At 34.7% G+C, this 24,985-nt stretch overlaps 1 protein-coding gene across 5 annotated transcripts in view; it reads left to right on the top strand.

Moving 5' to 3' along the window:
- The first annotated feature begins 393 nt into the window (after positions 1-393).
- Positions 394-24,985, top strand: part of LOC109058718 (short transient receptor potential channel 5-like) — a 37,189-nt gene continuing 12,597 nt past the window's right edge. The window contains exons 1-8 of one of the 5 annotated variants that reach the window (XM_042711166.1): positions 394-912; positions 3,818-3,938; positions 12,547-12,973; positions 15,704-16,225; positions 19,440-19,776; positions 21,271-21,410; positions 21,535-21,857; positions 24,286-24,481. In XM_042711166.1, the coding sequence (XP_042567100.1) occupies positions 12,587-12,973; positions 15,704-16,225; positions 19,440-19,776; positions 21,271-21,410; positions 21,535-21,857; positions 24,286-24,481 (1,905 nt within the window). In that variant the 5' untranslated portion in view covers positions 394-912; positions 3,818-3,938; positions 12,547-12,586. Of the gene's footprint in view, positions 913-2,087; positions 3,939-12,246; positions 12,974-15,703; positions 16,226-19,439; positions 19,777-21,270; positions 21,411-21,534; positions 21,858-24,285; positions 24,482-24,985 lie in introns of those variants that run through there. The other 4 variants (XM_042711169.1, XM_042711165.1, XM_042711168.1 and 1 more) reach the window with 4 other exon arrangements.

The raw sequence follows: 24,985 nt of genomic DNA, 5'->3' as shown, positions 1-24,985 counted from the left end.
GTGAGCTCATTTTGGGTGTGCTTTCTCAGGCTGAGACTACTGTGACCATGGAGAAATGTAACAAACTGATGCGAGTGAACATACCGCAGCACTAAGCACCGCATGCCTGTCTGGATCTCCAGCGGGCTGAGCTGTCGCCAGCCAAGCACCTGTACTCGCCCTGTCATTCCCAGAAGAACGCTTAGGAGACAAACCTCAAACAACACACTAATGTCAGGAGAGAAACAGAGCAGCTTCTTTAAGATGAGGAACAGACAGACAGGATTTGAGAGGACAACAAGCACAAAAACAACCTGGGTGCCGGAGAGGAGAGGAGAGAGAATGGAGAAGGGGAATTGGGGGATGCTGCGAGAGGGGGGAGGGAGGGAGGGATGGAGACACAGAGACAGAGAGAGGCGGGTGAGGTGGAAAAGGAAAAGAAAAAGAAAGGAAAAAACAGGAGAGAGAACAGACAGCCAGAGTGGCACAGAGACAGACAGAGGTAGAGCAGAGGCAGGAGACGCCACACTCCATCCGGCAACCATGACAACCGAGGCAAGCGCATGCCAAGCCTCCGTACCCTCACAACAGGGACGACTGCAATACACGTTGGGACACTGAAAACCGGGAATGATTTAGATGATTTTGCTCTTTTGTGCAGGATTGATTTGTTTTTATTCACCTGGGGTTGAATCCAGCTCTCTCCTGCTGCTCATCAGGGTGGGCTGAACCCGGATCAAAGGGAACAGCTGGGAGCCACACGCCGGAGCCTTATCCACTGTGACCCATCAATGGACTCCCTGAGGTGGGCTTAACACCGCTCAATGATCCTCCGCCGGATCAAACGAGCTGCCGGCGCGAATGGAGACAGAATTTTCTTGAAAATCGCCTGTAAGACAGAAGAGGCGAAACATGTAAGCCAGAAGACACAGGGTGAGTGCACTTTCCAAATTCTGCATGCATGAAATTTTGAATCATTTGGAAAGGTATATGAATTCGTAACATGTTGCAGAAGGTGCAGTGGGATCAGTGGAGAGACAGAAAACTAGATGCGGATTAGAAGTATTTGCTAATATAAACCTTTCTAAACTGATTTTTAAGAAGGTTTACAATACTAAGACTATTATGTCCTCATTCAGATTATTTGTTAAGCAAAATAAAACAAAAACAACAACATATTAGCATGGTGGTCGTTTGTGAATGTCAACAGGTTATTAAGACTCTAATGAATCTAATGGATCTCCATGGCTTGTCCTCGGGAAACAGTACCATGTGTCCCTATGACTTGCTACTGATATAATTATCAGGATTAATTGAACTCTAATTAGGGTTAATTTGCTAAAGAAATATAAACAAAATTATTTTTTAATTTTTCATGGGAATATCAGCCATTCTGCATGTCCTCATTCATAAAACATTTGGTTAAAATGTAAAGTACATTTGAAAAGAATTTTGGTTTAGACTTTATTCTAAGGCGTAATTTTTTACAGTATGGTTACACAAATAAGAAATGAGTAATATTGATTAACAACATGGTTTACTTGGTTTGGTATTTGGTAAGATGCTTTTAATTATGCATACTGTATTACCATAGTAAGTACATGGAATGTGTAACAAGCACACTAAAATAATATGCTTCATACAATTTCTGAGAAAATTACTTAATAATTCATATTTGACTTTTCCCCCACATTGCTTGTTCAGTCCTGTTAAATTGAAAATGTACCCCCTTAAAAATGATCAGGATCAAACAAAAGTAAGCCTGAAGTTGATGATCAGTATTTTATCACATTTTATTCCTACAAAAAATATCTACAGAATTTTAAATGTTATAGAGCTGGCACAAAACAGTAATGTTTTAAAAGAGAAATAAAATAAATAAAATTCAATAATAATAATTCTAAGTATTCTTTCTCTCAGTTGCTAAGGCAAGATAATTCTGTATGAATATATGTATATATATATATATATATATAATGAATATATGTATATATATATATATATATATATATATTATATATATATATATATATATATAATTTATAACAGTGTTTGTTATTCAGAAGTATTATTTATTATTGAAAGTTCAGCAGCAACATACTGAAATTAAATTATTAAAAAAAGAGAAGACAACAACAGCTATTTTCAAGCACAAATTGCAGCGTTTCCTGACAATGGCACAGTAAGGCCGATGAGGAAATCATCTTGATTTTTTAACAGCACTGAAAAAGTGATGGTTCACGAGCATGCTACAAGAAATGAAAATGGTTCAGTTATACAGAATGTAGGTTACATGCATGTTGCACTGATGGTCCCAGGTGTGCTTTGATGTACTTGACTTCTGTTTTCAGTTTCAGATCAACCTATGTGTAAGTAACATGAAATTTCAAGGTTGCTCTCATGCATTATGTAACACCATGTGTGTCAGCATCTTTACAGTTCATACAGCTCTTTTTATCTACTTGTTTCATTTGACTTTTCACCAAGAGTCAGTAGTAATTTAATACGCTGTTCTCCATATCAAAAGGTTCCCATGAAATGTGAAACTGTAACACAGCAACAAGGTGCAGAGTAAAATGCTCAATTATCACTAAAAGTGTGCTTGATAATTGGCTCATTAGTGTTAACAGTGCATGAATGTTTCATAATAGTGTGTATTAAAATTAAGCAAATTATTCCTATACCAGAAGAGAAAAAACAAAACAATAACAGAAATGGTATCCCAGTCCACCCAAAACTTTGTCCTGACCAATATGAATTCAAAGGACAGCTCTGAACAAATATGAATATTTGTTGCTATGTTCAGAATGGAATATTAATGTGCAACTTATTGCACAGTACATACTGTATACTATAGTTTTTTAAATATGAAACTAGCAATAAATTAACCCCTATTGTTGTGAAATGGCAGTGTAGTTCTGTTAACATTAATTTCAAGCATGATCAATATGATCATACAAAGAAATGTTGAAAAAAGTCATAAAATAGTCACTAAATCATTCATTCATCACACTGGAAATAAAAGGTGGAATCAAGTGCACTGCATTATGGGATACAGTATTTCACTGTATACTCCACATTTATGTATCCCATTCATACAGAATAGTTGCATAATAGGCACAGTATACAGACTTCATGCCACAAAAACAGCATGGTTATATGCCATTCTGAATGCATTCCTCTTGTCTTTGTGTTTACTATAGTTGCATTAGTGAAAAAAGCTCTGTAATTTTATAGCACTGTGATGATAATGGTACTGATGACAAATAATGGTACTGTGATGCCTCCTGGGATCATATTAGTGTCAGTTTAGGATTATATAAGCCCAAAAATGATCCTGTTGCATGTATCTGTGTTTTATCACAGAACAGCCATCTGACATCACCTGTCAGTACATCCGAAACCAGTCTGGCTAATGACCCTGTTCTGTGGCAAGGACCGTATACGAGGATCTTGTCACTATGAGTCACTTTAACAAAGTGGCGTTCAGGTTTTACATAGCCAAGCCACTCTTGTCTGCTGTCATTGATGCTCTGTGAAAAACAACAGCGCAGAGATTGTGACGCAGGTCGATCAGTACAGTGAGGGACAGAGAGGGAGAGAGAGGAAAAAGATTTCTGTGCCGTGGAATTACTAACTGGCTCCCCCACACTCTAGTAAACAGCTGCCTGTACCTAATTAGCGTTTCGAACTGAATGTCTACTCTGTGTGTGGGCTCCAGTCTAAAAAACACACTCACTGTTATGGCCAGCTGACGCATTTACCTAATAGCAACTATGCTGTTTGTGTGACTGTGGCTTCCTTTCTTTTCTCTACATGCCCCACAATTCCTGACCAGTTTTCCTGAAGTATACTCTGGGCCTGGGCTGTTGTTCACAGCTGAAATAAGAAACAGAGGAAGCAGAACAACAAACAAACTACTAGAAATGCAACAACAGTGTTGATGAGCACTTGTGTGGGTGGGTTAAGAGATACTGCAACTCTAGTTGAAATGAGTACAAAGACATTTTATCAGTCATAACTTCTGGAGTGCAGACACTGGACATTCTAGAGCACATTTGTCAAATGTCTGTGTTTGTGTACACTTTTTTTTTTTAGCCTACTAAATTAAGGGTTTATGTCAAAACCAATGTATATTTTGGGATTTATTGGAGTAGACTTTAAAGGGATACTCCACCCCAAAATCAAAATTTTGTCATTAATCACTTACCCCCATGTCGTTCCAAACCCGTAAAAGCTCTGTTCGTCTTTGGAACACAATTTAAGATATTTTGGATGAAAACCGGGAGGCCTGTGACTGTCCCATAGACTGCCAAGTAAATAACAATGTCAAGGTCCATAAAAGGTACGAAAAGTCATCGTCAGAATACTCCATCTGCCATCAGACGTGCAATCTGGGTTAAATGAAGCGACAGGAACAATTTTTGTAAGCAAAGAAATCAAAAACAACGACTTTATTCAACAATTCCTTTGTCAACAGTCTCTAGGTGTTTCTATGTGTATTTAGCTTAGATTTGAAATAAAACAGCACATCCTTGTGTCGCGGATGATACAGAAGAGCATACGGTGATATGGAGAGACACAGAGGAGACTGTTCACAATGGAATTGTTGAATAAAGTCGTTATTTTTGTTTTCTTCGCTTACAAAAAGTATTCCCGTCGCTTCATATAACCCAGATTGCACGTCTGATGGCAGAAGGAGTATTCTGACGACGACTTTCATATCTTTTATGGACCTTGACACTGTTATTTATTTGGCAGTCTATGGGACAGTCACAGGCCTCCCAGTTTTCATCCAAAATATCTTAAATTGTTTTCCGAAGATGAACGGAGCTTTTACAGGTTTGGAACGACATGGGGGAAAGTGATTAATGACTAAATTTTCATTTTGGGGTGGAGTATCCCTTTAAAATGCTTGCATGCTCAACTGTGCAATGCTTACAATTATGTATACCAGGACAGATATGCCTCTGCTAATTTGGAAATGTGCAGTTTTGCGCTAATGCTAATGATCTTTTTCTGACCTAAAGTTAGACAATAGTTAGTCCTGCCTCAAACTAATGCCATTGGTAGAGCCAATGTTGCTCCCAGGCTAGTCGAGATGCTCACACAAACAGAGCAATTTGAATGTACAACAGAATCAGTCTATGAATTGCTTTCCATACTAAGATGGAATTGTCCAAATCATCCTAATTGTCCAAGACTCCTAACCAAACACAGTGCAATAAGTTTCTGGCAACTAAAATGGTTCTTTCCACATCAGATGTGACACGGCTTTAAGATGCGACAAAAGAGATCACCACTCACAGCCAATAAGAATCACTTCTCTCTCTGCAAACGTTGCCTCACACTCATGAATTGGAAAAGTACATTATCAAATTAATATACATTTAAGCATTATTAAAAATCTCAGTTGTACACAGTTCACATTTATAATATTCTTGTTCAATTTGATTTATTTTTAAGATCTGCGGTAAATTATTCAATCAAGACATTGTCGATTTCATTGTGGTTAGTAAAGTCAGCAAACCAATTACACTTTACACATTGCACATTCATTCAGTACCTTAGATTTTCATTGTCATTGGACCCATTGTATGTTCTTGTCATAGAAACTATTCCAAAAATAGAGTCCCTTTTTACTCACTGCATATATCACCATTGCGACTGGTTAAGGCAATTAAAGGACATCACATTCACGAGTTTGCCAGTTGTCCTTTCCATTTCCTAGCTTGTCCCAGCTTCTAAAGAAACATTGTGAGCAGAATTTCGAGAAAAATAAAACTGCTGGCTGTGATTGTCTTGGCCCAGTTTTCTTCAAGATCTCTGCTTCTGTCATTGCAGCAGCCCCCACTCATATTTCCAATCAGTTTCACTTTAGTGCTGAAATAACCATGGTATGGAAACTATTAACCGTGCAGCTCTTATTTAAAGATTGTGATACGGTAACTCATGTAGGCCTCTCTCTATGTATCCAAAAAGTGCTGGAAAAAACTTGATACCCATGGTATCCCGTACATGATGTTCTGATCTCTGTCATGGTATACTAACTACTTTCTCACAGAGTTATATAAAAATAGGACATTTGTTATCTAACTTCTGATTGTCATATCATATATCGAGAACAGTCTTAGCTTTAACAATTTTTTTTTTTCAGTCTATATCAGTAACATGCCACAAACTCTCAGCAACAAACCTTCCATGGTCACGCTTTATTCTAAGCTCAAATCCTCAATATTAACTATTAACTATGACATTTGCCTCAAATAACTCCTAATTTGCTGCTAATTAATAGTTAGTAAGGTAATTGTTAAGTTAAGGTATGGGGTAGGATTATGGGATCTAAAATATAGTCATGCAGAATAAAACATTCATAAGTGTTTTATAACTACTAATAAACAGCCAATATGCTAGTTAATAAATAAAGTGTTCCCCATTCCATTACAAGCTATGTAAATTACACATTTATATATTTAGCTGGCCTGACAATTATATTATTTACACAGTAATGTGTTACAAATAAAGTAAATGGCTCAGTTACATCTAATCTTTAATTTTGCACCATACAATAGGGCTATACATAGATATCTTATCATATACAAGCTGTGTAAATGCACATCAAACCATATGAAAAGAGTAGAATTAAGCTACTTTTTCCTTAAAATATGTCAATCACTCCTCCCAAACTAAGCCACATATATACAACAAACTATTGAATTAAATAAGCTTTACAATTAGCTATACTGTATGTGCTCTTAAAGAGATTTAAATCAATTAAATTGTTATATTCTCTAAGTCTATAAAATAGGGCCCAATCTACTGTAATATGAAGAAATTTTTAATATAATCTCGTTCACTTGCATGCTCTCCTGCACATAATAACTGGAATCAGGTGCAAAAAGCGTTGAATCCTGTCCCTCTAAAAGCTTTCACATGCTCAAATATGGACATGCTCTAACAACATTTTTTTTTTTTTTAATCATTGCTTTTCCCTTAAAGACATATTCTGCACAAAGGGATTTGTGGCAAAAATGCAGAAATGTGAAGGATATAATTTTATAAGAAACACACATTTCATTCTCATTTATTTTACATCTAAAATGTGTATTACATGAGCTGTAAAGCTGTTTAAATCATTTTTACTGTTATTTTAGGGTTTGAATGTTTATAGTTTTGCCATGGCTTTGAAATTGTAAAACTGGATTTAACATTACACAGAAAATGTTAGTGAGCAATTACGTATTACTGTCGAAATAGTGAGTATTTCAACATTTATGAATTGGCCCCATTGACTTTAATTGTAAGTGCCTCACTGTAACTCAAATTCAATAGCTTTCCATTTCTTTCTAAAAAAATATTTTATACCTTTTCTTCCCAGCCATGTTTTTAAATAAGATTGGTCTTGTAGAGCCAGCTTGATTAAGTAAGTTAATTAAAGTAATCATTTCTGGTGCTCGTGGACCATGATGATTCCTGTCATAGCTTGGTATTTTGAGATCGATATTTGAAATCTGAACCAAAATGATCTCTTGTCAGGAGTACATGATTCAGGCCAGTGGAGGAAACCAGAGTGCTTTCTAATCTCTAAATCACCGATCCACTGCATTAAACTAGCAAGAAGCGAGACAGAAGGGAAAACACACAACTACTGAGGGAGATCAGTGTGAACTTAAATATGTGTGTTAACCCTTAATGTCAGCAGATGCTCACAGAACACAAATAATGAATCCAGTCGTTCCGGGATGTTTCTTTGAGCTTGCAGAGGATATGACGTTGTACGTGCTTCTCTAGCTCTCTTTCCTCTGTCAAGTTCTGCCATTCTATCAAGATGTTAGAACCTAAGTTCTATGCTAGTTCATCTTTTAAAGACAGCTCAGCTTCTGTTCATAGCTGGAGGCAGAGGTCTGTATGGTCCACCAGAGATTTCTGCTTTTGCTATTTGTTTCAAATGAGTAATTCCTGTTGTTGAAACATGCAGCAACAACATCCATCTCTTACTCTATAAACACACAAACAGTATTGTTAGTGCTCTCTGTTGACCGTAAGTGAACATTTAGTTCAATTAAACCTACTTTAGATTCTGGAAGTTTCAGCAAATGAAATGAAAACAATAAGGTTAAATTGAATAGAAAAACAAAAGAAACAAGAAACTTAAATCAAATTTAAATACATTTGGAAATTTCACAAAAAAATGCAATGAAAATATAAATAAATAATGGAAGTAATGTTATATACAGTTACTTAAGGATATTCTCATATATTAGTTACTAAATTCATAAAGCTCTTTTTTATTTAGCTCTTAATTATATAGCATTTGCAATCTATTACTTATGTGATGTAATGTATTTCCCCTTGAAACTGGATATTTAATGAAATAATATCTAGAGAAATCAAACAATGGTTTAACATAATTCACAAACATCACAAAAATCACACACAAGATACTGTGTGATCCACACCTTTCCTTCATAGGCAGCAATATATCTTCATTCATGCATTTGATTATCTTCATAATAATCTGAACACAATCAGGGTTCTGATCAATAAACACCTTAGTGAACAGTGCCTTATCATCACTGGAACATTGTAAAAGGAAATTGGCCTTTAAAATGACAAAAATCATGTTTTATGCAACTCAGAGATGCTATTTCCATCTGGAATTGTTTAAACATGTATAGTATTGGATCTGTGTAAATTTACTGCCAAACCACTCTAATGAACTAAGGTGTCCGTCCAGGTCTTCAAACACGCTGAATAAAACATGGGTCAATTCCCTGTGGAAGTGTTTAGCTTTCATGAACCAGTGAGGTGTGAAGTACAACAGCAAGCGGTAAAAACATGCAGTCTCTGTTCTTTCATAATGAAATAATGAAATACTCACAGACATGAGTATAAAATGCATCAAATAAAATTTTATGATATTCAGATTGACTGGATCACAGTAAAACTGGGCAGCTGTCTTGCTTTTGGCGAGGTCCACAAATTCTAATGCCAGGATGGCTGAATTACTGCAAGTGGAATTTTATGTATCCTTTGATTGACCAACAATTCTCATTTCTTGTAGATTGGTCATCACAACTCTTTGAAATTATGGATTAATAATGCCCTTTAAAAATATTTAAAATTTTAATTCCCAAGGTTTAATTATTTTACGTGTGATTTGTGAGGGTTCCATTTTTCATGTTTGAGAGATTTTACAATAATTAAAATTTTATTTGTGAGGTTTTACATATCATTTGAGAGGATTACATTATTTTATATGCAATTTTACATGTACTTACATTTAATTTCCGAGGTTAGGTGTTTTTACATTTAATTTCATTGTTTTAAATTTAATTTGAGAGACCGTATTATTTCAAGTGTAATTTTTTCAGGTTTCATGTTACATCATGTAATTTGAGAGGTTTTACATCATTTTAAATTACATTTGAGAGATTTTAAATTATTTAATGTTACATTTGTGCAGTTTACTTCATGTTACATAATGTCATTTGAGAGTTTTTTTCAATTTTTTTTATTATTATTTAAAATTTAAATTGAGATGATTTTCATTTTGTTACTATTAAATTGTTGACATGGGTGCCAATTACTCTTCTTGGTGTTCACACTTGGCTCTATTTATCTACAACACAGTTGCATCAATCATTTGTTAATAGTGATTGCTTACTAAAGTCTTGTATCTCTAGACAGGGTGAAGCAAAGCAACACAAGCCTATCTTGGCAGTTGTTCACATAATTTTACGCATCTGTTACCTGAAATCAATGGGGTGTTAAGAACTGGTAATGTTGTTTACTGGTAATGATGGTTTAGAGATGTTTACTTTTTACATCACACCAAATATACTGGTAACGCACAAAAGAAAACGGAAGAGAGACTCACCTGATAAAAATGAGAGATGGCCTGGAAATAAAAATGCCTTAAGACCTGTGGAGAAGATAATTCTTGACTTTTGAGTTTGGAGAAATGTTTTTTAAACATTCTAAATACTCAAAAATATGCTTACATATTTAAAAAAAAAAAAAACACTTTTCTTAACATAATATATTATTCAAAAAGCAAAAACAGAATGCCAAACAAAAATTTACATATAATACTTACCTACAGAACAAAAGAAAGCACTTCAACCTTCAATATTGGTGTGGTTCATTTCCTAATTATTGCAATGACAGGAGGCAGTAAGTCTGCTGCTACTGTTACCGAGGGCGTCCCCCAGGGATCTGTCATTGGCCCTCTGTTCTTTCTAAACTACATGATTCCCAGTAGACAAATAATGTGACATCAGTCCTGGTTCTAAACTTTCCATCACCCTCATTACTGCATGATTTCATGGCTGAGGCTCTACATGGATTCTTTCTCATGTTTCACACAAAGGCAGAAGTTCCATACGTCTATGCTATGCTTCTAAACAACAGCTTGAATTTTTTTCCACCAAATGTGTCATGCTGAGCATTGTTGGGAAATGTTACTTTTAAATATGACACATAACAATATTGAGCAAATCAGTATAAAAAAGGAACGATTAACTATTTGCATTATTTTACAAAGGGGCCATTCACACAGGACATCTGTGTAATGTTTTATTTTGTTTATTTTTTTTTAATCTGTTGGACTATGTAAATATGCACTAAACTGCATGTATCTTGTTGTCAATCTAGACGCCATTTCAAGTTAAAGGAAATAACACAACTCAGGAAGCATTTAGTGCTGCTAAATTGACTAAAATATATCTGCTGAAAGGACTAAAATTTAAGTAATCCTAAACAGATAAAAAGCCTAAAAAATTACAACATCCCCTGTAACCATCCAGTTTTTTACTAAATATGTTGACCCAGTGTCTAGAAGGATCACTTCAGATTGATATTTCTAAAAGTTTCAATCACTTGTAGTGAATAGCTCTCCTTGGAAATCAGGGCTCAATCAAGCATGAACAAACTGAGGGAAAAATCATCTTCATATCACAATTTGCCATCCTTGGCCAGCTGACTCTCTTGGACACCTTGGTGGGAGCTTCACTTGATAGGGCATTGGTGGATCATCTGGACATACCACAATAAATATATAATATTCTGTGTACAATCTGATTAATACAAGTCTTCAGAAAGCTGAAGAACATAGACTTTAGTTCTGAGGTTTGATCTGCATCAGTGCCAATCTAAATGGTAGATTTAAGACAGAGCTGGGTAGATTACTTACAAACTGTAGTCCATTAATGATTTTTGATTACATTATGAAAACTGTGTTAGTATAATAATCTAGGTAACTCATTTTAGGTTATTTATTATGACTACTTTTTAGATTACTTTTATATTTTTATTTTTTATTTTTTTTATCTATCTTGTTTTAAACGTACCATTTAACATACAGTACCATACTGTTATAAAAAAAAAACAAAGAGAAAGAAATATTCCAAACTGGGCTTAAAGTAAGAACTGCAGTTGCTTTGTGAGTTGAAAAAAGGCTAATAATTAATTAAATCATAAAAATGTAAAATAAAAATATTTTAAACACTTAGAAATATAAATATTTAACTTGTTTACCTGTGTGTCAATGTGGCTATTAAGCAACAATGAACTTTAAACATGCAAATGTGTTATTATATTGAAATATTGAAATATTAGCTTCCTCAGAGTCTTTTCAAGTAAATATTTCATGTCAAAGTGGTTTGGCTGACAAAAATATTTGGGAATCCCTTTGCTTCATACACGGTATAATTGCTTGAAAGGTGCTTTTCACCCCAAAAAATTAAGAAGCATGGATCGCAAAATTATTTACATGGCCATTCTATATTGTGAATATAGTCAAAGCTAAATGGTATGACACAGTAGAATTTTAGAAAGGAAAATTTAAAAGAGAAAAAAAAAAGAATTAGGGAGAATCAATAAATTATGAATGATTTACTGCCGCTGTGTGAATACTATGTAATTATGTAATCCATAAAAAAGTAACTGTAATATGATTATAAATATTTTACACCATCTCTTACATGAAGCCTCAGTGAAACTCAATAACGATATTAGTATGAAAGCGAGGCATTTGTGTGTTTTGGAATGACATGAGGGTGAGTACAAGATGACAAAAATTTTATTTGGGGGTAAACTATCCATTTAAGCCAAGGATCATCACTAAAATGTATTTATAGGCTATAAATATCAAGGCGGAGCAAGTTGCCACATGAGTTTAATAAATTTTAAACTAGCCTATTTATACTGTTGCCAAAACAACAGAGTGATATTTTACGTTACTCTTTCAATTTTTATTAGTTATAATATGTGTTAAGTTAAATTATGTGCTGTATCTTTTTAAGCAGCATTTATGGTAGAAATTTAAGTGAATTTGATTAATTAAATTTTATTTAATGTTTAATCAAATCATTTTGTCTATACTGAAAATGGCTTTTAAAAATATCTTCATTGAAAAAGGTCAAATTTAAATATTCACTTTAGTAAAAAAAAAGTGTCTTGCCTCACTCTACGTCTGGATTTGTTTTGATTTGGCATGTCAGAACTGAAAGAAATGTAATCTCATTTTGAAATGACTAACTGATTGTTTGCTCAATCTCTGCACAGCTTTGTCTGGACGTGTGTCATTTTATGTCACAGAGTCCACATGAACCCCATGGCGCAGCTATACTACAACAAAGCCAGTAACTCCCCGTACCGCGATCGCATCCCGCTGCAGGTCGTGAGGGCGGAGCTTGAGCTGTCTGCCAAGGAACGAGCCTACCTGACGGCGGTGGAGAAGGGAGACTATGCTGGAGTTAAACAGGCCCTTGAGGAGGCCGAGATCTATTACAACATCAACGTGAACTGCCTGGACCCACTGGGCCGCAGCGCACTCCTCATCGCTATTGAGAATGAGAACTTAGAGGTGATGGAGCTGCTGCTAAGTCATGGTGTGCACATGGGCGATGCACTCCTCTACGCCATCCGCAAGGAGGTGGTGGGAGCGGTGGAGTTACTGTTATCCTACAAGAAGCCAAGTGGCGAGAAACAGGTATGTGAATATTACAAATATAACATAATTTTTTTTATAAATCACTAGTTTTTCTAAAGAAACATTGTCCAACAGCGACACCAGCCTCCCCTGAACCCATGGAGTTTTAACAGCCCCCCTAACGAAAGGGGGGAAGTCACATGAGAGGAGGCAATGCCTCCATCACGATATGATTGGTTTATGTTTGGCTGTGATTGGTTCATGTGATAAATCCCGCCTCTTGTGTTCGTGCACGTTCCGCGTTCCGTGAATAAACAACTAATTTCGGTGAATAAACAACTCACACTTACATATAACCAATTTGAACCAATCTGGCATGAATTGAAAACGTGATATGTGGGAGTTTTTAGTGAGCAATCAGCTTGGTGAAATTTAATAAATAACAATTTAATATTGTGTTACATTTTAGACAAAATATTGTCAATATTGTCTGTTTTTGTGCAATTTCGCCAACAGAAATATTACTGGTTTTGAACAAATCAATTGAGCTAATGATTCAGTGATAAATTCATAAATATGGTCACTAGTTTCGCTTTTGAATGAATCAGCCGTTTGAACAAATCGGTTGAATGAATGACTGAATGGCTCACTCATTAAGTTTGATTTGCCGCCACCTACTGGGTCTTGTAGTTTTTTATTTAAAGATTTTTTTTTTCATTATTATCTCATTATTATATTTTTCAATTATTATCATATTTCAGTATAACTGTTTTTATATGTTGAATCAAAATATTTATTTCATAAGCTACTTTTTTTGCAATGTCTATTCAGTGATTTTCTAATTTAACACAATATTGACTTTAAATGATCTGTAATAATGACTTTAATTAATCGACACATGATTAACCAATTAATTAATCAAATTAATTTGAGATTCATTTGATGAATTAATCTGCGCATTGTGTAATTAATTAGACTGAAGCATTCAATCGCTCTGATAGCCCTATTTAAAACATAAAAAATACACAATAAAATCATGTTAAAAAATCACAGGTCACTGTGTAATTCACACTCTGATCAGAAGGTAAGCTGAAATAAAAAGCATAAAAAACAAATAAAAAAACTTACTGAAATGTCCAACGCTATCTCACGACCAATTCGTACGTATTTTACGAGGTGGCTAATTCGTACGAATTTGTACGACCTCACTCGTACGATTTCATACGATTTGCCTAGACCCCAGTGACGGGTAGGTTTAGGGGCGGGGTTTGGTGTAGGTAATTCGTACAAATTCATACAAATGTGCAACTCGTAAAATACGTACGATTTGGCAAAAATCGTATGAATTTGTACGAGTGTGGTCGTACGAATTCGTACGAATTAGCCACCTCGTAAAATATGTATGAATTGCCGTGAGATCGGGCTGAAATGTCTCAGTCTCATATAATCTCTCAATCAGTGTTTCAACCACGGAAAGACGTCAGTGAAACAACAACATGTTGGGTTGTCAACTAGAAAAAAAATAAACCCAGAACTTAGCCATGTCTAATTTATATGAATAAATCTGTCATTGTGAACAAGCGACCATTTAAATGTTTATATTTCAACAACGAATTCTAGTATAAACATAATTATATAATGAAAAAGTTGATATAAAATTGCCTTATGTGCAATTTAAATGTTTGTATTCAACTTTTTGAGTGGTGATTATTATATCTAAAATAAATAGCAATTTTTATGCATAGTTGAGAGTCTTTTTTGGCATTAGTTGAGATATTGATTGTTTTCAATAACTGACACTTATTGTACCTGGTGTCCAAATGAATCAATACTGAATCATAACTGCACATGAATTAAATTAAGAGCTAGCGAATCAGAATCTAATCGATTTGTAAAATCTGTGTCAATACTCATCCCTATCGCAGTGTTTCAGCCCTTGCTGTTATTTTTCTGGACAGCAACAGATTGAAATCATTTTGCATTGTTTCATTTCCCCACAGCTTTTCGCACCATGTAAATGTGAGGTGCCTTTAGGAAACATCTCTGAATTCACTCAAGTGAAGTGAAAGGTACAGATATCAGGGTGACTCATTTCATATCTGAATTGGGTCATAAAATGCCTCAAAGGAACAAAATTTTCCTTGATCATTTGAGATATAAAAAAAAAATAAAAAAAAAAAATTATATACTATGTACACATAACGTAGCTTTCAGAACTCAAAATTTTCACTCCAGTCCAAAAAGAGAAGGCTGTTGAAATCAAGCATCAAAACAACTCATTCTTCCTTAACTTTGTGACTTAACACAGATGTATTCATCCATATTTACAAGACTGGTGGTAATGGACACTTGTCAAATATGCCAAGTTCAAGTGTCCATAAAAAAAGATTTTTAAAAAGGCAAAAACTGATGGAAATTTTAATTTTGTTAGAGCCATAACCATGGTATTAAGCCCTTATTTCAACTTTAGTGCACCCTTAAAGGGAGGCAGAGAAAAGTTGGTGCAAATTGGGCTGATGGCGTAATAAGCAGATCTCAAGGGTCAAAGGTCCTTAAGGTCTCTGATCATTTTAGAAGGCCAATTGACAGACGCCGATAAATGGTAGCAGACACATTCGTTGGGTTTTGTCTAATCAGTGTCTGTTAGTGTTGGTTGGTGATTGTTTTTGCTGATTGCAGGTCATCTTTAACATTATTCACAGTATATTGGACTGAACTGTAAAAATGGACAACTTCCTTAATAGTGTATTTTTACTTTCATTTATTGCTTGCTTTATTTTCACTCTTCAAGTTCCTTCTCACATGATGGACACACAGTTTTCGGAGTTTACACCCGATATCACACCAATCATGTTGGCTGCCCACACTAACAACTACGAGATAATCAAGCTCCTAGTTCAACGTAAAGTCACCATCCCACGGCCACACCAGATCCGCTGTGACTGCGTGGAGTGTGTATCGAGCTCCGAAGTGGACAGCCTGCGGCACTCCCGTTCACGTCTAAACATCTACAAAACACTTGCCAGCCCCTCTCTCATCGCCCTTTCCAGCGAAGATCCCATCCTCACAGCGTTCAGGCTGGGCTGGGAGCTGAAGGAGCTCAGTAAGGTGGAGAACGAGTTCCGGCAGGAGTATGAGGAGCTGTCACAGCAGTGCAAACTTTTTGCTAAAGACTTGCTGGATCAGGCCCGTAGCTCCTGTGAGCTGGAGACCATCCTCAACCATCGGGATGACCACAGCGAGGAGCTTGACCCCCATGAGTGCAGAGACCTGGCCAAGCTCAAACTAGCCATCAAGTACCACCAGAAAGAGGTGAGTGTCCAAGACTGACAGATTTTAAGAAGGGATTGCATATCTGAGTGACCATGTCCTAGTTTTCAGGGGTATGAATCTTGGTTAGACAGCAAATCGTTTCATAGGTTTCAAAGGTTTTTGATTCTATTTTAAAGCGATTCTTGCAAAATCAGAATAATTTGATTCATCATAAAGTTTGATTCAATTAATCAAATTCAATTCTGTATTTGAAAGATTCTTCTACTAATGTGTCTGAGGTAAGAACAAAATGAAAGACAATCTACTTTAGATTGTTTATTGTGCAAAAAAAGTAACTTTTCAATGACCGTAGGAACCCTAATTCAGTATTGGTTCAAAGGTAGTTCCTATCTATGGTTTCCAAATTTTGCATAAGATTAAAAAGTTTAATTTCAGTAGTGGCCCGAAGGTAGAAGACAACAGTGCAATTTTTGCTCAAAGCTAGTCTCTATGAAGAGCTAAAACTGGGTTTCTATCTGACTTAAAACATTTGCAAGGTTATGTATGCATGTGAAAGTTAACCTTAAACTTGAAAGCTTTTTCTATTATCATCAAAAACAGGAACTGGTTTACTCATTGTAAGCTCATTCTCCTTGTGGCATTTTATAAGCAGCTTATGAGATAAATATATATATAATTTTGATCGTCCTTAATGTCAGTAAAGCATGTATAAACCTGTAAACATTTGTCTTGTCCTAAGTTTTCTCTACATCATGTTGCCTTAATAAGTGTATCATATTTTGTCTGTGCATCAAATGCAGTTTATGGGAATCATGTTAAGTCCTCCTCATATATTTTATTGATCCTAGTTTTTTTTCCCCCCTCATTCATCAATAATACATCTTTTGCTGATATATTAATAAACTTATAAAACAACAATTAAAATACAAAAATTTAATAAATTAACAAACAAAAATATAATAAATGTAATTACCAATCCAGGACATTAAAAAGTTTTCTTAAAGTTTTCTTAACTTTTCTAATTTCCCTAGAAATTATATCTTGAGATGAAATGCTTTCATAAGAGCTGTTGTTTTCTAATGCTGATAGAATCATTGATAGAATCATTGCGCAATGTTTTCATGAGAGGTGACAGTTCAAGTTGCCATTGCATTTTGAATCATCCGTATATTTAATAGGAGCCCACAGCAGAAATTACTCCTTTCATAAAACATAATAACACTGCACAGCAATGTAGGTCAGGCAGCAAGAGAAAAATGTGATTTGAGAAACATTATTTATACAATTATTATGGACAGGCACATCATTTTCCACCTGTAAAGGGAGCCATTTATGGGTTTATGAGGGTTTTTTTTTTTTAGAGTAACTTTGTGTGAGAACATACAGGGTTGGGGTGCTGTGGCATAATGTACTGGTAGATTAATGTTTGCAGGTTTAAACCTCACAAGGGTTGATTTGTGAATCATCAACATTGGGCTCTTGTCGCAATAAGTGTAATGTCATTTTTAGATAAAAGATCTCAATAAAATCTTTTTAGATAAAAGTTTTCCAGTGATAAATAAGTGTAATGTCATTTTTAGATAAAAGTTTTCCCTCAGTTGAAAAAAAGTCAAACTAATCATGACTTCTTACATACAAGTCAGTTTATGACAGTTGGATTTAGATATAAAACATTGTTTATTTCACCTCAATTGCCTTGTGGAAAAAACAGCACAGGTAGTAAGTAATAGACACAGATCCAAAACGTCACAGATGTCAAAAAACCTCAAAACAAACAAAACAAAACAAAACAAAACAAAAACAAAACAAAACAAAACAAACAGCATAGTTTACAGATCACATAAAAAAACCTTTTTTGTCACAGATCCAAAACATTCAAAACATGCTGTTGCATATCAAACACTTTGTTATCAGAGGAACAACACTTTATGTGCAAACTTACAGATTTGTTTTTTATCACAGATCCAAAAAAAAACAAAACAAAACAGCAAAAAAGATTGATTTGTCAGATAAAACAAAACAAAAACAAAACAAAACCCACAAACCCAAACAAAAACACTTTGTCCACAGATCCAACACAAAACAAAAAAAAATAGAGCAACATTTGTCACAGATCCACAGAGGAAAAACAATCCAAACAAACAAACAAAACAGCAAAAAACAAAACAGAAAAAAATACATCAAAAAACAAAACAAAACAGCAAAAAAATAGAGGAACAAACACTTTGTCACAGATCCAAAACAAAACAAAACAAAACAGAAAAAAACAAATAAACAAAACTACATTTTTTTTTCCAAAACAAAACAAAACAGCAAAAAAATAAACACTTTGAAAAACAAAACAAAACAAAAAACAGCAAAAAAATAGAGGAACATAAACACTTTGTCACAGATCCAAAACAAAACAAAACAAAACAGCAAAAAAAACAGCAAAAAATAGAGGAACATAAGCACTTTGTCACAGATCAAAAACAAAACAAAACAAACAAAACAAAACAAAACAAAACAGCAAAAAATAGAGGAACAAACACTTTGTCACAGACACAACAATTATACAAAACTACATTTTTTTTTTACAAATTTACATTTTTTTTATTACATTTGTTTAATAATCTATAAGAGATTTTTTTTATATGATGTTTTATTAATAAGGTTTGGGAGGTGCATGATCAGATAATCAATCAATTTGGCACAGGTGGAGCTTGTTTAGTTAACACAATACGTATTTATACATAGCCAGCTTACTTCTGTCTCTTTTCTGGCATCCCTCCTCCCCAACTCCTCACTCTTAAACTATTCTCATCCCATACTAGGGATGAGGGAGTCCTCTGTGTTCGGGCTATATTCCCAGATCGGAGCCCTCTCTTAGGACAGAACGCCAAATGTGCAAAAAAAGTGCAAATTCGTGAAATATATATTGGGAGGAAATGTGCTTAATTTCGATTGAATTATTAGCATAATACAAAGAATTCTGTTAACCACTTTATTTAATTGAGATGTTTCTTGACAATTTTTTCTTTTTTTTGAGATAACCGCTTATCCAATTTTCATATACATTCATATTATTATAAATCATATAACAAGTTACCAAGAAACATCTATATGATTTTAACATCCATTTAATCTTTCAACACTTAATGCATGAATGTTAAGCAGTTAAGATATTATGCCAGATACTGAATACCATCTTTAACTGTATTTGTCATTAATTCCACTGGCTTATTAGATCATTCAACTATTATTATATTCTCAGTTTGTAGCTCAGCCCAACTGCCAGCAGCTCCTGGCAACACTGTGGTATGATGGGTTCCCTGGGTGGAGACGACGTCACTGGGCAATGAAGCTTGTCACTTGCTTCATCATTGGCCTGCTCTTCCCTGTCTTCTCCCTTATATACCTTCTGGCTCCAAAGAGCACCCTGGGAACATTCATCAAGAAACCTTTCATCAAGTTCATCTGCCACACTGCCTCCTACCTGACCTTCCTCTTCCTCCTCCTCCTCACCTCACAGCACATCGTGCAAACTGACCTGCATGTACAGGGACCTCCACCCACCATCGTGGAGTGGATGATCTTACCCTGGGTTCTAGGTAAGGCTTCTTTGGTACATTTGAGTGCAATGGATGGATAGGTAGATTCGTTCTCCCATAAAACATGGCTTGTAAAAAATAAATAAATAATAAAAAAGATGCGTGTGTATAAAAAAAATTTGTTATTAATGAAATAAAAGTCAATCTTTTACAGTATTATATACTTGTTGTTATTAATGAAATAAAAGTCACTTAAGAGGGTATGTATGTTTTTTTTAACACACTTAAGAACACTTTTGAAAAATGTACTTTGTGTTAGTTCTAAATCATTATTTTTCATCAATCCTTCATCATTCACTTATTATGATGTTGACTAACATTCTAAAGCATATAAAAAGTGTTATTCGATATTATATTTAAAGTTAATATATTTTTAATGCAAATGTATAATTACAAATGTATTTAAATACATGACATAAAAGGTTTCAATGTATAAAAAAATACATTAAAGTGTAATTAAAATGCACATTTGGCAGTACACTTTAACCATATTTAACTATCAACTATTTTTCATATTATATTAAAATATATATGATATATTTATAACCTAATATATATTTTTTTCCATAATAAGTAATTAAAATATGCTGTACTTCTTTAGCATAAGTAGTACTTAGAAGTGTACTTCTTTTGCACATGGCATGCACCTTTTCAAACTTCTTTTCAAAGTCTTTATCATTGTTTAGATTACTTTCATGCAGAATTTTTAAAATCTCCATGTAGAAAATAAAGTGGGTGGACACTGTTGTGCTGGAATTCAAAGTGTAAAAATATCAATTTAGCTCAAATAATGAAGAAACGCTGGTCTGTAACATTCATTTAGTTGGCTCATTTCTCAAGCAGTAAAACTATTTGACTGCACCGGAAATAGATACGGCAGTGGTTTTATCCCTCTCGTGAAGTAAATGAATACTCATGAATTATTGATATCACAATTTATTGACCTCAAAACAAAAGCAGAGGAAATCATATCTCAAGCCCCCAGTTCAGGATTGATTACACCAGGGCTCAATCATAATGGCTTGAGGTTTTCTCTCAAAGCAAACACAAGCCCAGAAGTAGACACAAGTGGAGGCTTGAAACAAATGATCTGTGATGTGGAAGACAGGTGCAATCAGCGAGAACGGAGTTTGCTTTATTTCTGTGAATATGAGCACTAGGCAGTGGAGCAATGAAAATGTATATACAGTATGACAGCTTAACAATATATGTTTGTACTCTGCTTTCTGTTCCTGTATTTCTGAATTCCTTAACTGTAAGTCCCTTTGGATAGAAGTGTCTGCCAAATGAATAAATGTAAATGTAAAAAGCCAAAACATAAAAAAAATAAAACTCGAGGAACTGCACTTTTTGTACTGTTTTTATTTTTTTGATCTTAACAATGCCATAACTTTAAAATATTTTTGTTCACCTTGCCATATAGGGGTTATGTAGTGAAAGTGGAGGAACTGCACTTTTTGTACTGTTTTTATTTGTTCATTTTGGTCCTTGCAGGCTTCATCTGGGCGGAGATTAAAGAGATGTGGGATGGCGGTTTCACAGAGTACATCCATGACTGGTGGAACCTTATGGATTTTGCGATGAACTCCCTCTACCTGGCCACTATATCTCTTAAAATGGTGGCCTACTTTAAGGTTGATACCAGCATTTTTATGAAAAAAAGTTGATACCATAACAGAAGACCACTTGTAAATAGTTTGTAAATAGCTTGTACTAGAACCGTCTTCATTTATCTCTCATGTCTTCTCTCTCCTTCAGTACAACAGCTCTCGTCCTCGTGTGGAGTGGGAGATGTGGCACCCTACGCTCATCGCAGAGGCTCTCTTCGCCATCGCCAACATCTTCAGCTCGCTGCGTCTCATCTCTCTGTTCACCGCCAACTCTCACTTGGGCCCACTGCAGATCTCTCTCGGCCGCATGCTGCTGGACATCCTCAAGTTCCTTTTCATCTACTGTCTGGTGCTGCTGGCCTTCGCCAACGGCCTCAACCAGCTCTACTTCTACTATGAGACGAAGGCGTCTGAAGAGCCCAACCACTGCAAAGGGATCCGTTGTGAAAAACAGAACAATGCCTTCTCTACGTGAGCTAAATACATTTTGAAGTTCTTTATGCAAGCTAGCCACACCTATATTAGCATAGGTTGTTCATGTTCATTTTTTTATCAATAACCTAGAGATAAAATGTATGTAAGTTTAAATTTGCAGTCATCTAAGCTTTAGACAGCAGAAGAAGAACTTTCATACCTCAAAATCAGTATTTTGTAAAAAAAAAAAAAAAAAAAAAAAAAAAAAAACTAGGTGAAATGATTGTGCTCCTTTTTCACAGGCAGAGAGACAATCCTACTGAGCATGTGCAGATTAATTGTCCTCACCCTAGCTTGTTTCTGATTGGAGGAATTGAGTGTGTTACATTTACACCCCGGTCTCCCTTAATTAAAATTACATTGTTATGATAGTTTGATTATAAAGTGTATTTGAGACTATAGATTATATATTTTTGTATGACACATTATAGCAGCTGCTTTATTTATGGGGTTTCCAGGGTAACGGCTGCATTTTCTGCAGTTTAGCGCCATCTGCTGTCAGAGAGTGAATGTGCTTTCATTTAGCGTGTTCCCCCACGTGCTTCTCATGCGTGCTTGTTTACATCAGAGCGGCATATCTTTCAAACAGAGGTGTTGTGCATTTTGACCAGTTGATAGCAATAGTATTCTTAAAATGCATTCCGAATTCTGAATAATTTGTAGTATATAATTATTCATGGTATTTAGAAGTGCCCACGATAACAATATCGTGCATATTCATTACCGTGATATATCGCATTATCGAATACCGGCACATATTTTATTTGCAATTAAATAAAAATACATTATAGTTATAATTATATAATATATAATTTATATTATAGCACCAGTTGGACTAGGTTGAGAGACCATCTTAAACCAGCTGTGGCCAGCTAAGACCACAAACCAGCTCAGATTTTTTGTTCTCCTAGAGTCAGATGTAAAAACGTCCTGCGTGTTGAGGACATCAGACATTAAATGATAATGATAACACAGCTCAACAGTCAAGGTCCCTGTTTGGCTTTGCAGTAACAGAGGTCTTATAGTTTTAATAATAATCAAAATAAATGAACTATGATGCACATATTACAAAACCAAAACCGACATTTTGGTCAACTTGATCAATGAATATAATGTGGCCAAGATGCCACATGCAGCGTAATGCTGACCTCCTGCAGAGGACAAAATGAGAAAGAAATGAGAGAGGAAACGAGTGGAGATGGTTATGATCTTCCTGAAATTTCACATAATAGCACGAGCCTTGCAGAATCGTTTGATCTCAGAGGACAAAGACAAATTTATCGAGCAGCGTGGAATCCATCAACTGTTGTGTAATGACGAGAATCTGTTGCTCAAGGCTGTGCAGTAATAATGTGTTCAGAAATGGGAAGAGATTTCAGTGAGAACAATATATTTCCAAACTGCTCATGAGAGAGCTAATATTTGATTTGTTCAAAGTAAAAACAGTCAGGAAAAAAAATACTATATCTATAAATACTTTTTCTTCTCTGTTTTTCCACATTCATTCATTCAGTGTATAATAGGAGGAACTATTTTAATTGAATTGGCTCACCATATGAAATTAAATTTGAATTTGAATAGGATATCTATCTATCTATCTATCTATCTATCTATCTATCTATCTATCTATCTATCTATCATCTATCTATCTATCTGTCTGTCTGTGTTTTTTAACAAAACCTTGTATCAATACATTAAAATTAATATGTAATCTATGTCTGTCTGTCTGTCTATCTATCTATCTATCTATCTATCTATCTATCTATCTATATATCTATCTATCTATCTATCTATCTATCTAATCTCTGTTTTGTAACAAAACCTTGTATTAAAAATGTATCTACCATTATCTTTCCATCCATCCTTGCATTCATCCATCTATCCATCCATTTTAAAGTTTTTTTTTTAAAAAAAACTTCAAAACATTCAAACAATTTTAAAGTTTTTTTTTTAAAAAAAACTTCAAAACATTCAAACAAGGGGTTGTCAAGCTTGTAGTTAAAGTTAGCCATAATAAATATTTAATTCTACTTTCTTAAGTATTTGGTCACTTACAGTAAGTTACAGCATCCAGATGTTTTCAGTGAAAAATGCCTTTCTTACTTTGTTTATTAAACTGGGATAAGTAAATTATCATTATTATTAAAATAAATTTTAATGGAAAAAGTAGATGTTTTCAGTTTGTTTTCTTCTTAACTGTTTTTGATTAAAAAAGAAAATAATAAAAAAAAGTTGCAGGCTTTTACAAGTTAATGGCTTAAAACCATTACAATTCAATTCCCCAATTCAATTCTAATTTTCCTATATACATCACTATGTTATATGTTATATGTGTATGTTATATGTGTGTTTGGGAGAAGCTGGAGATATGACAGTTCTTGCTTTGCTTTTTACTTTATTTCCCTCTCTCTCTTTGACTTCTCAGGCTATTTGAAACTCTCCAGTCTCTCTTCTGGTCTGTGTTTGGGCTGTTGAATCTGTACGTTACCAATGTGAAGGCTCGTCATGAGTTTACCGAGTTTGTGGGGGCCACCATGTTCGGAACTTATAATGTCATCTCACTGGTGGTGCTGCTGAACATGCTCATCGCCATGATGAACAACTCTTACCAACTCATTGCTGTAAGTGCCATCAGATACTGAAGATTATTTTTATAGTGTAAAGTTGACACTACTTCCACCTCAATTGTTTGGTAATGAAAGAAAGTTTGAGAGTGTTAGACCAACTTAATGTCTAAAATCAGTTGTAATCATGCCCTCTATAAATGTGGCCAAAAAGGTTCAAATTCACTAAAAATGAAATTTGCAAACAGTATTTCAGAGCAAAAACCAGATGCTCAATGTTCTAAAATAGCTCTGACATATTTAAATTAAGTACATTTGCTAGATACTGTATGAATAAAATTCTGCTAAAAAGAACATTTTATGCCAGTTATTATCTGGATCAATCTGGTCTTAATCTTAACCTGGCCAAGATGGTATTTAGCAAGTTTAGCTGGGTGACCAGCTGAAAAGTGGCTAAAATCAGTCAACAGACCATCCTGACCAGGCTAGGTGACCTTTAAAGATAAGGAACATGATAATGTGCCTTACTGATCAAATTAGAAAAGCTATTTCTATTGTATT

Source organism: Cyprinus carpio, chromosome A21, assembly GCF_018340385.1.
Source record: "Cyprinus carpio isolate SPL01 chromosome A21, ASM1834038v1, whole genome shotgun sequence".
NCBI lineage: Eukaryota > Metazoa > Chordata > Actinopteri > Cypriniformes > Cyprinidae > Cyprinus > Cyprinus carpio.
This window is presented reverse-complemented; position numbering and strand designations above follow the sequence as displayed.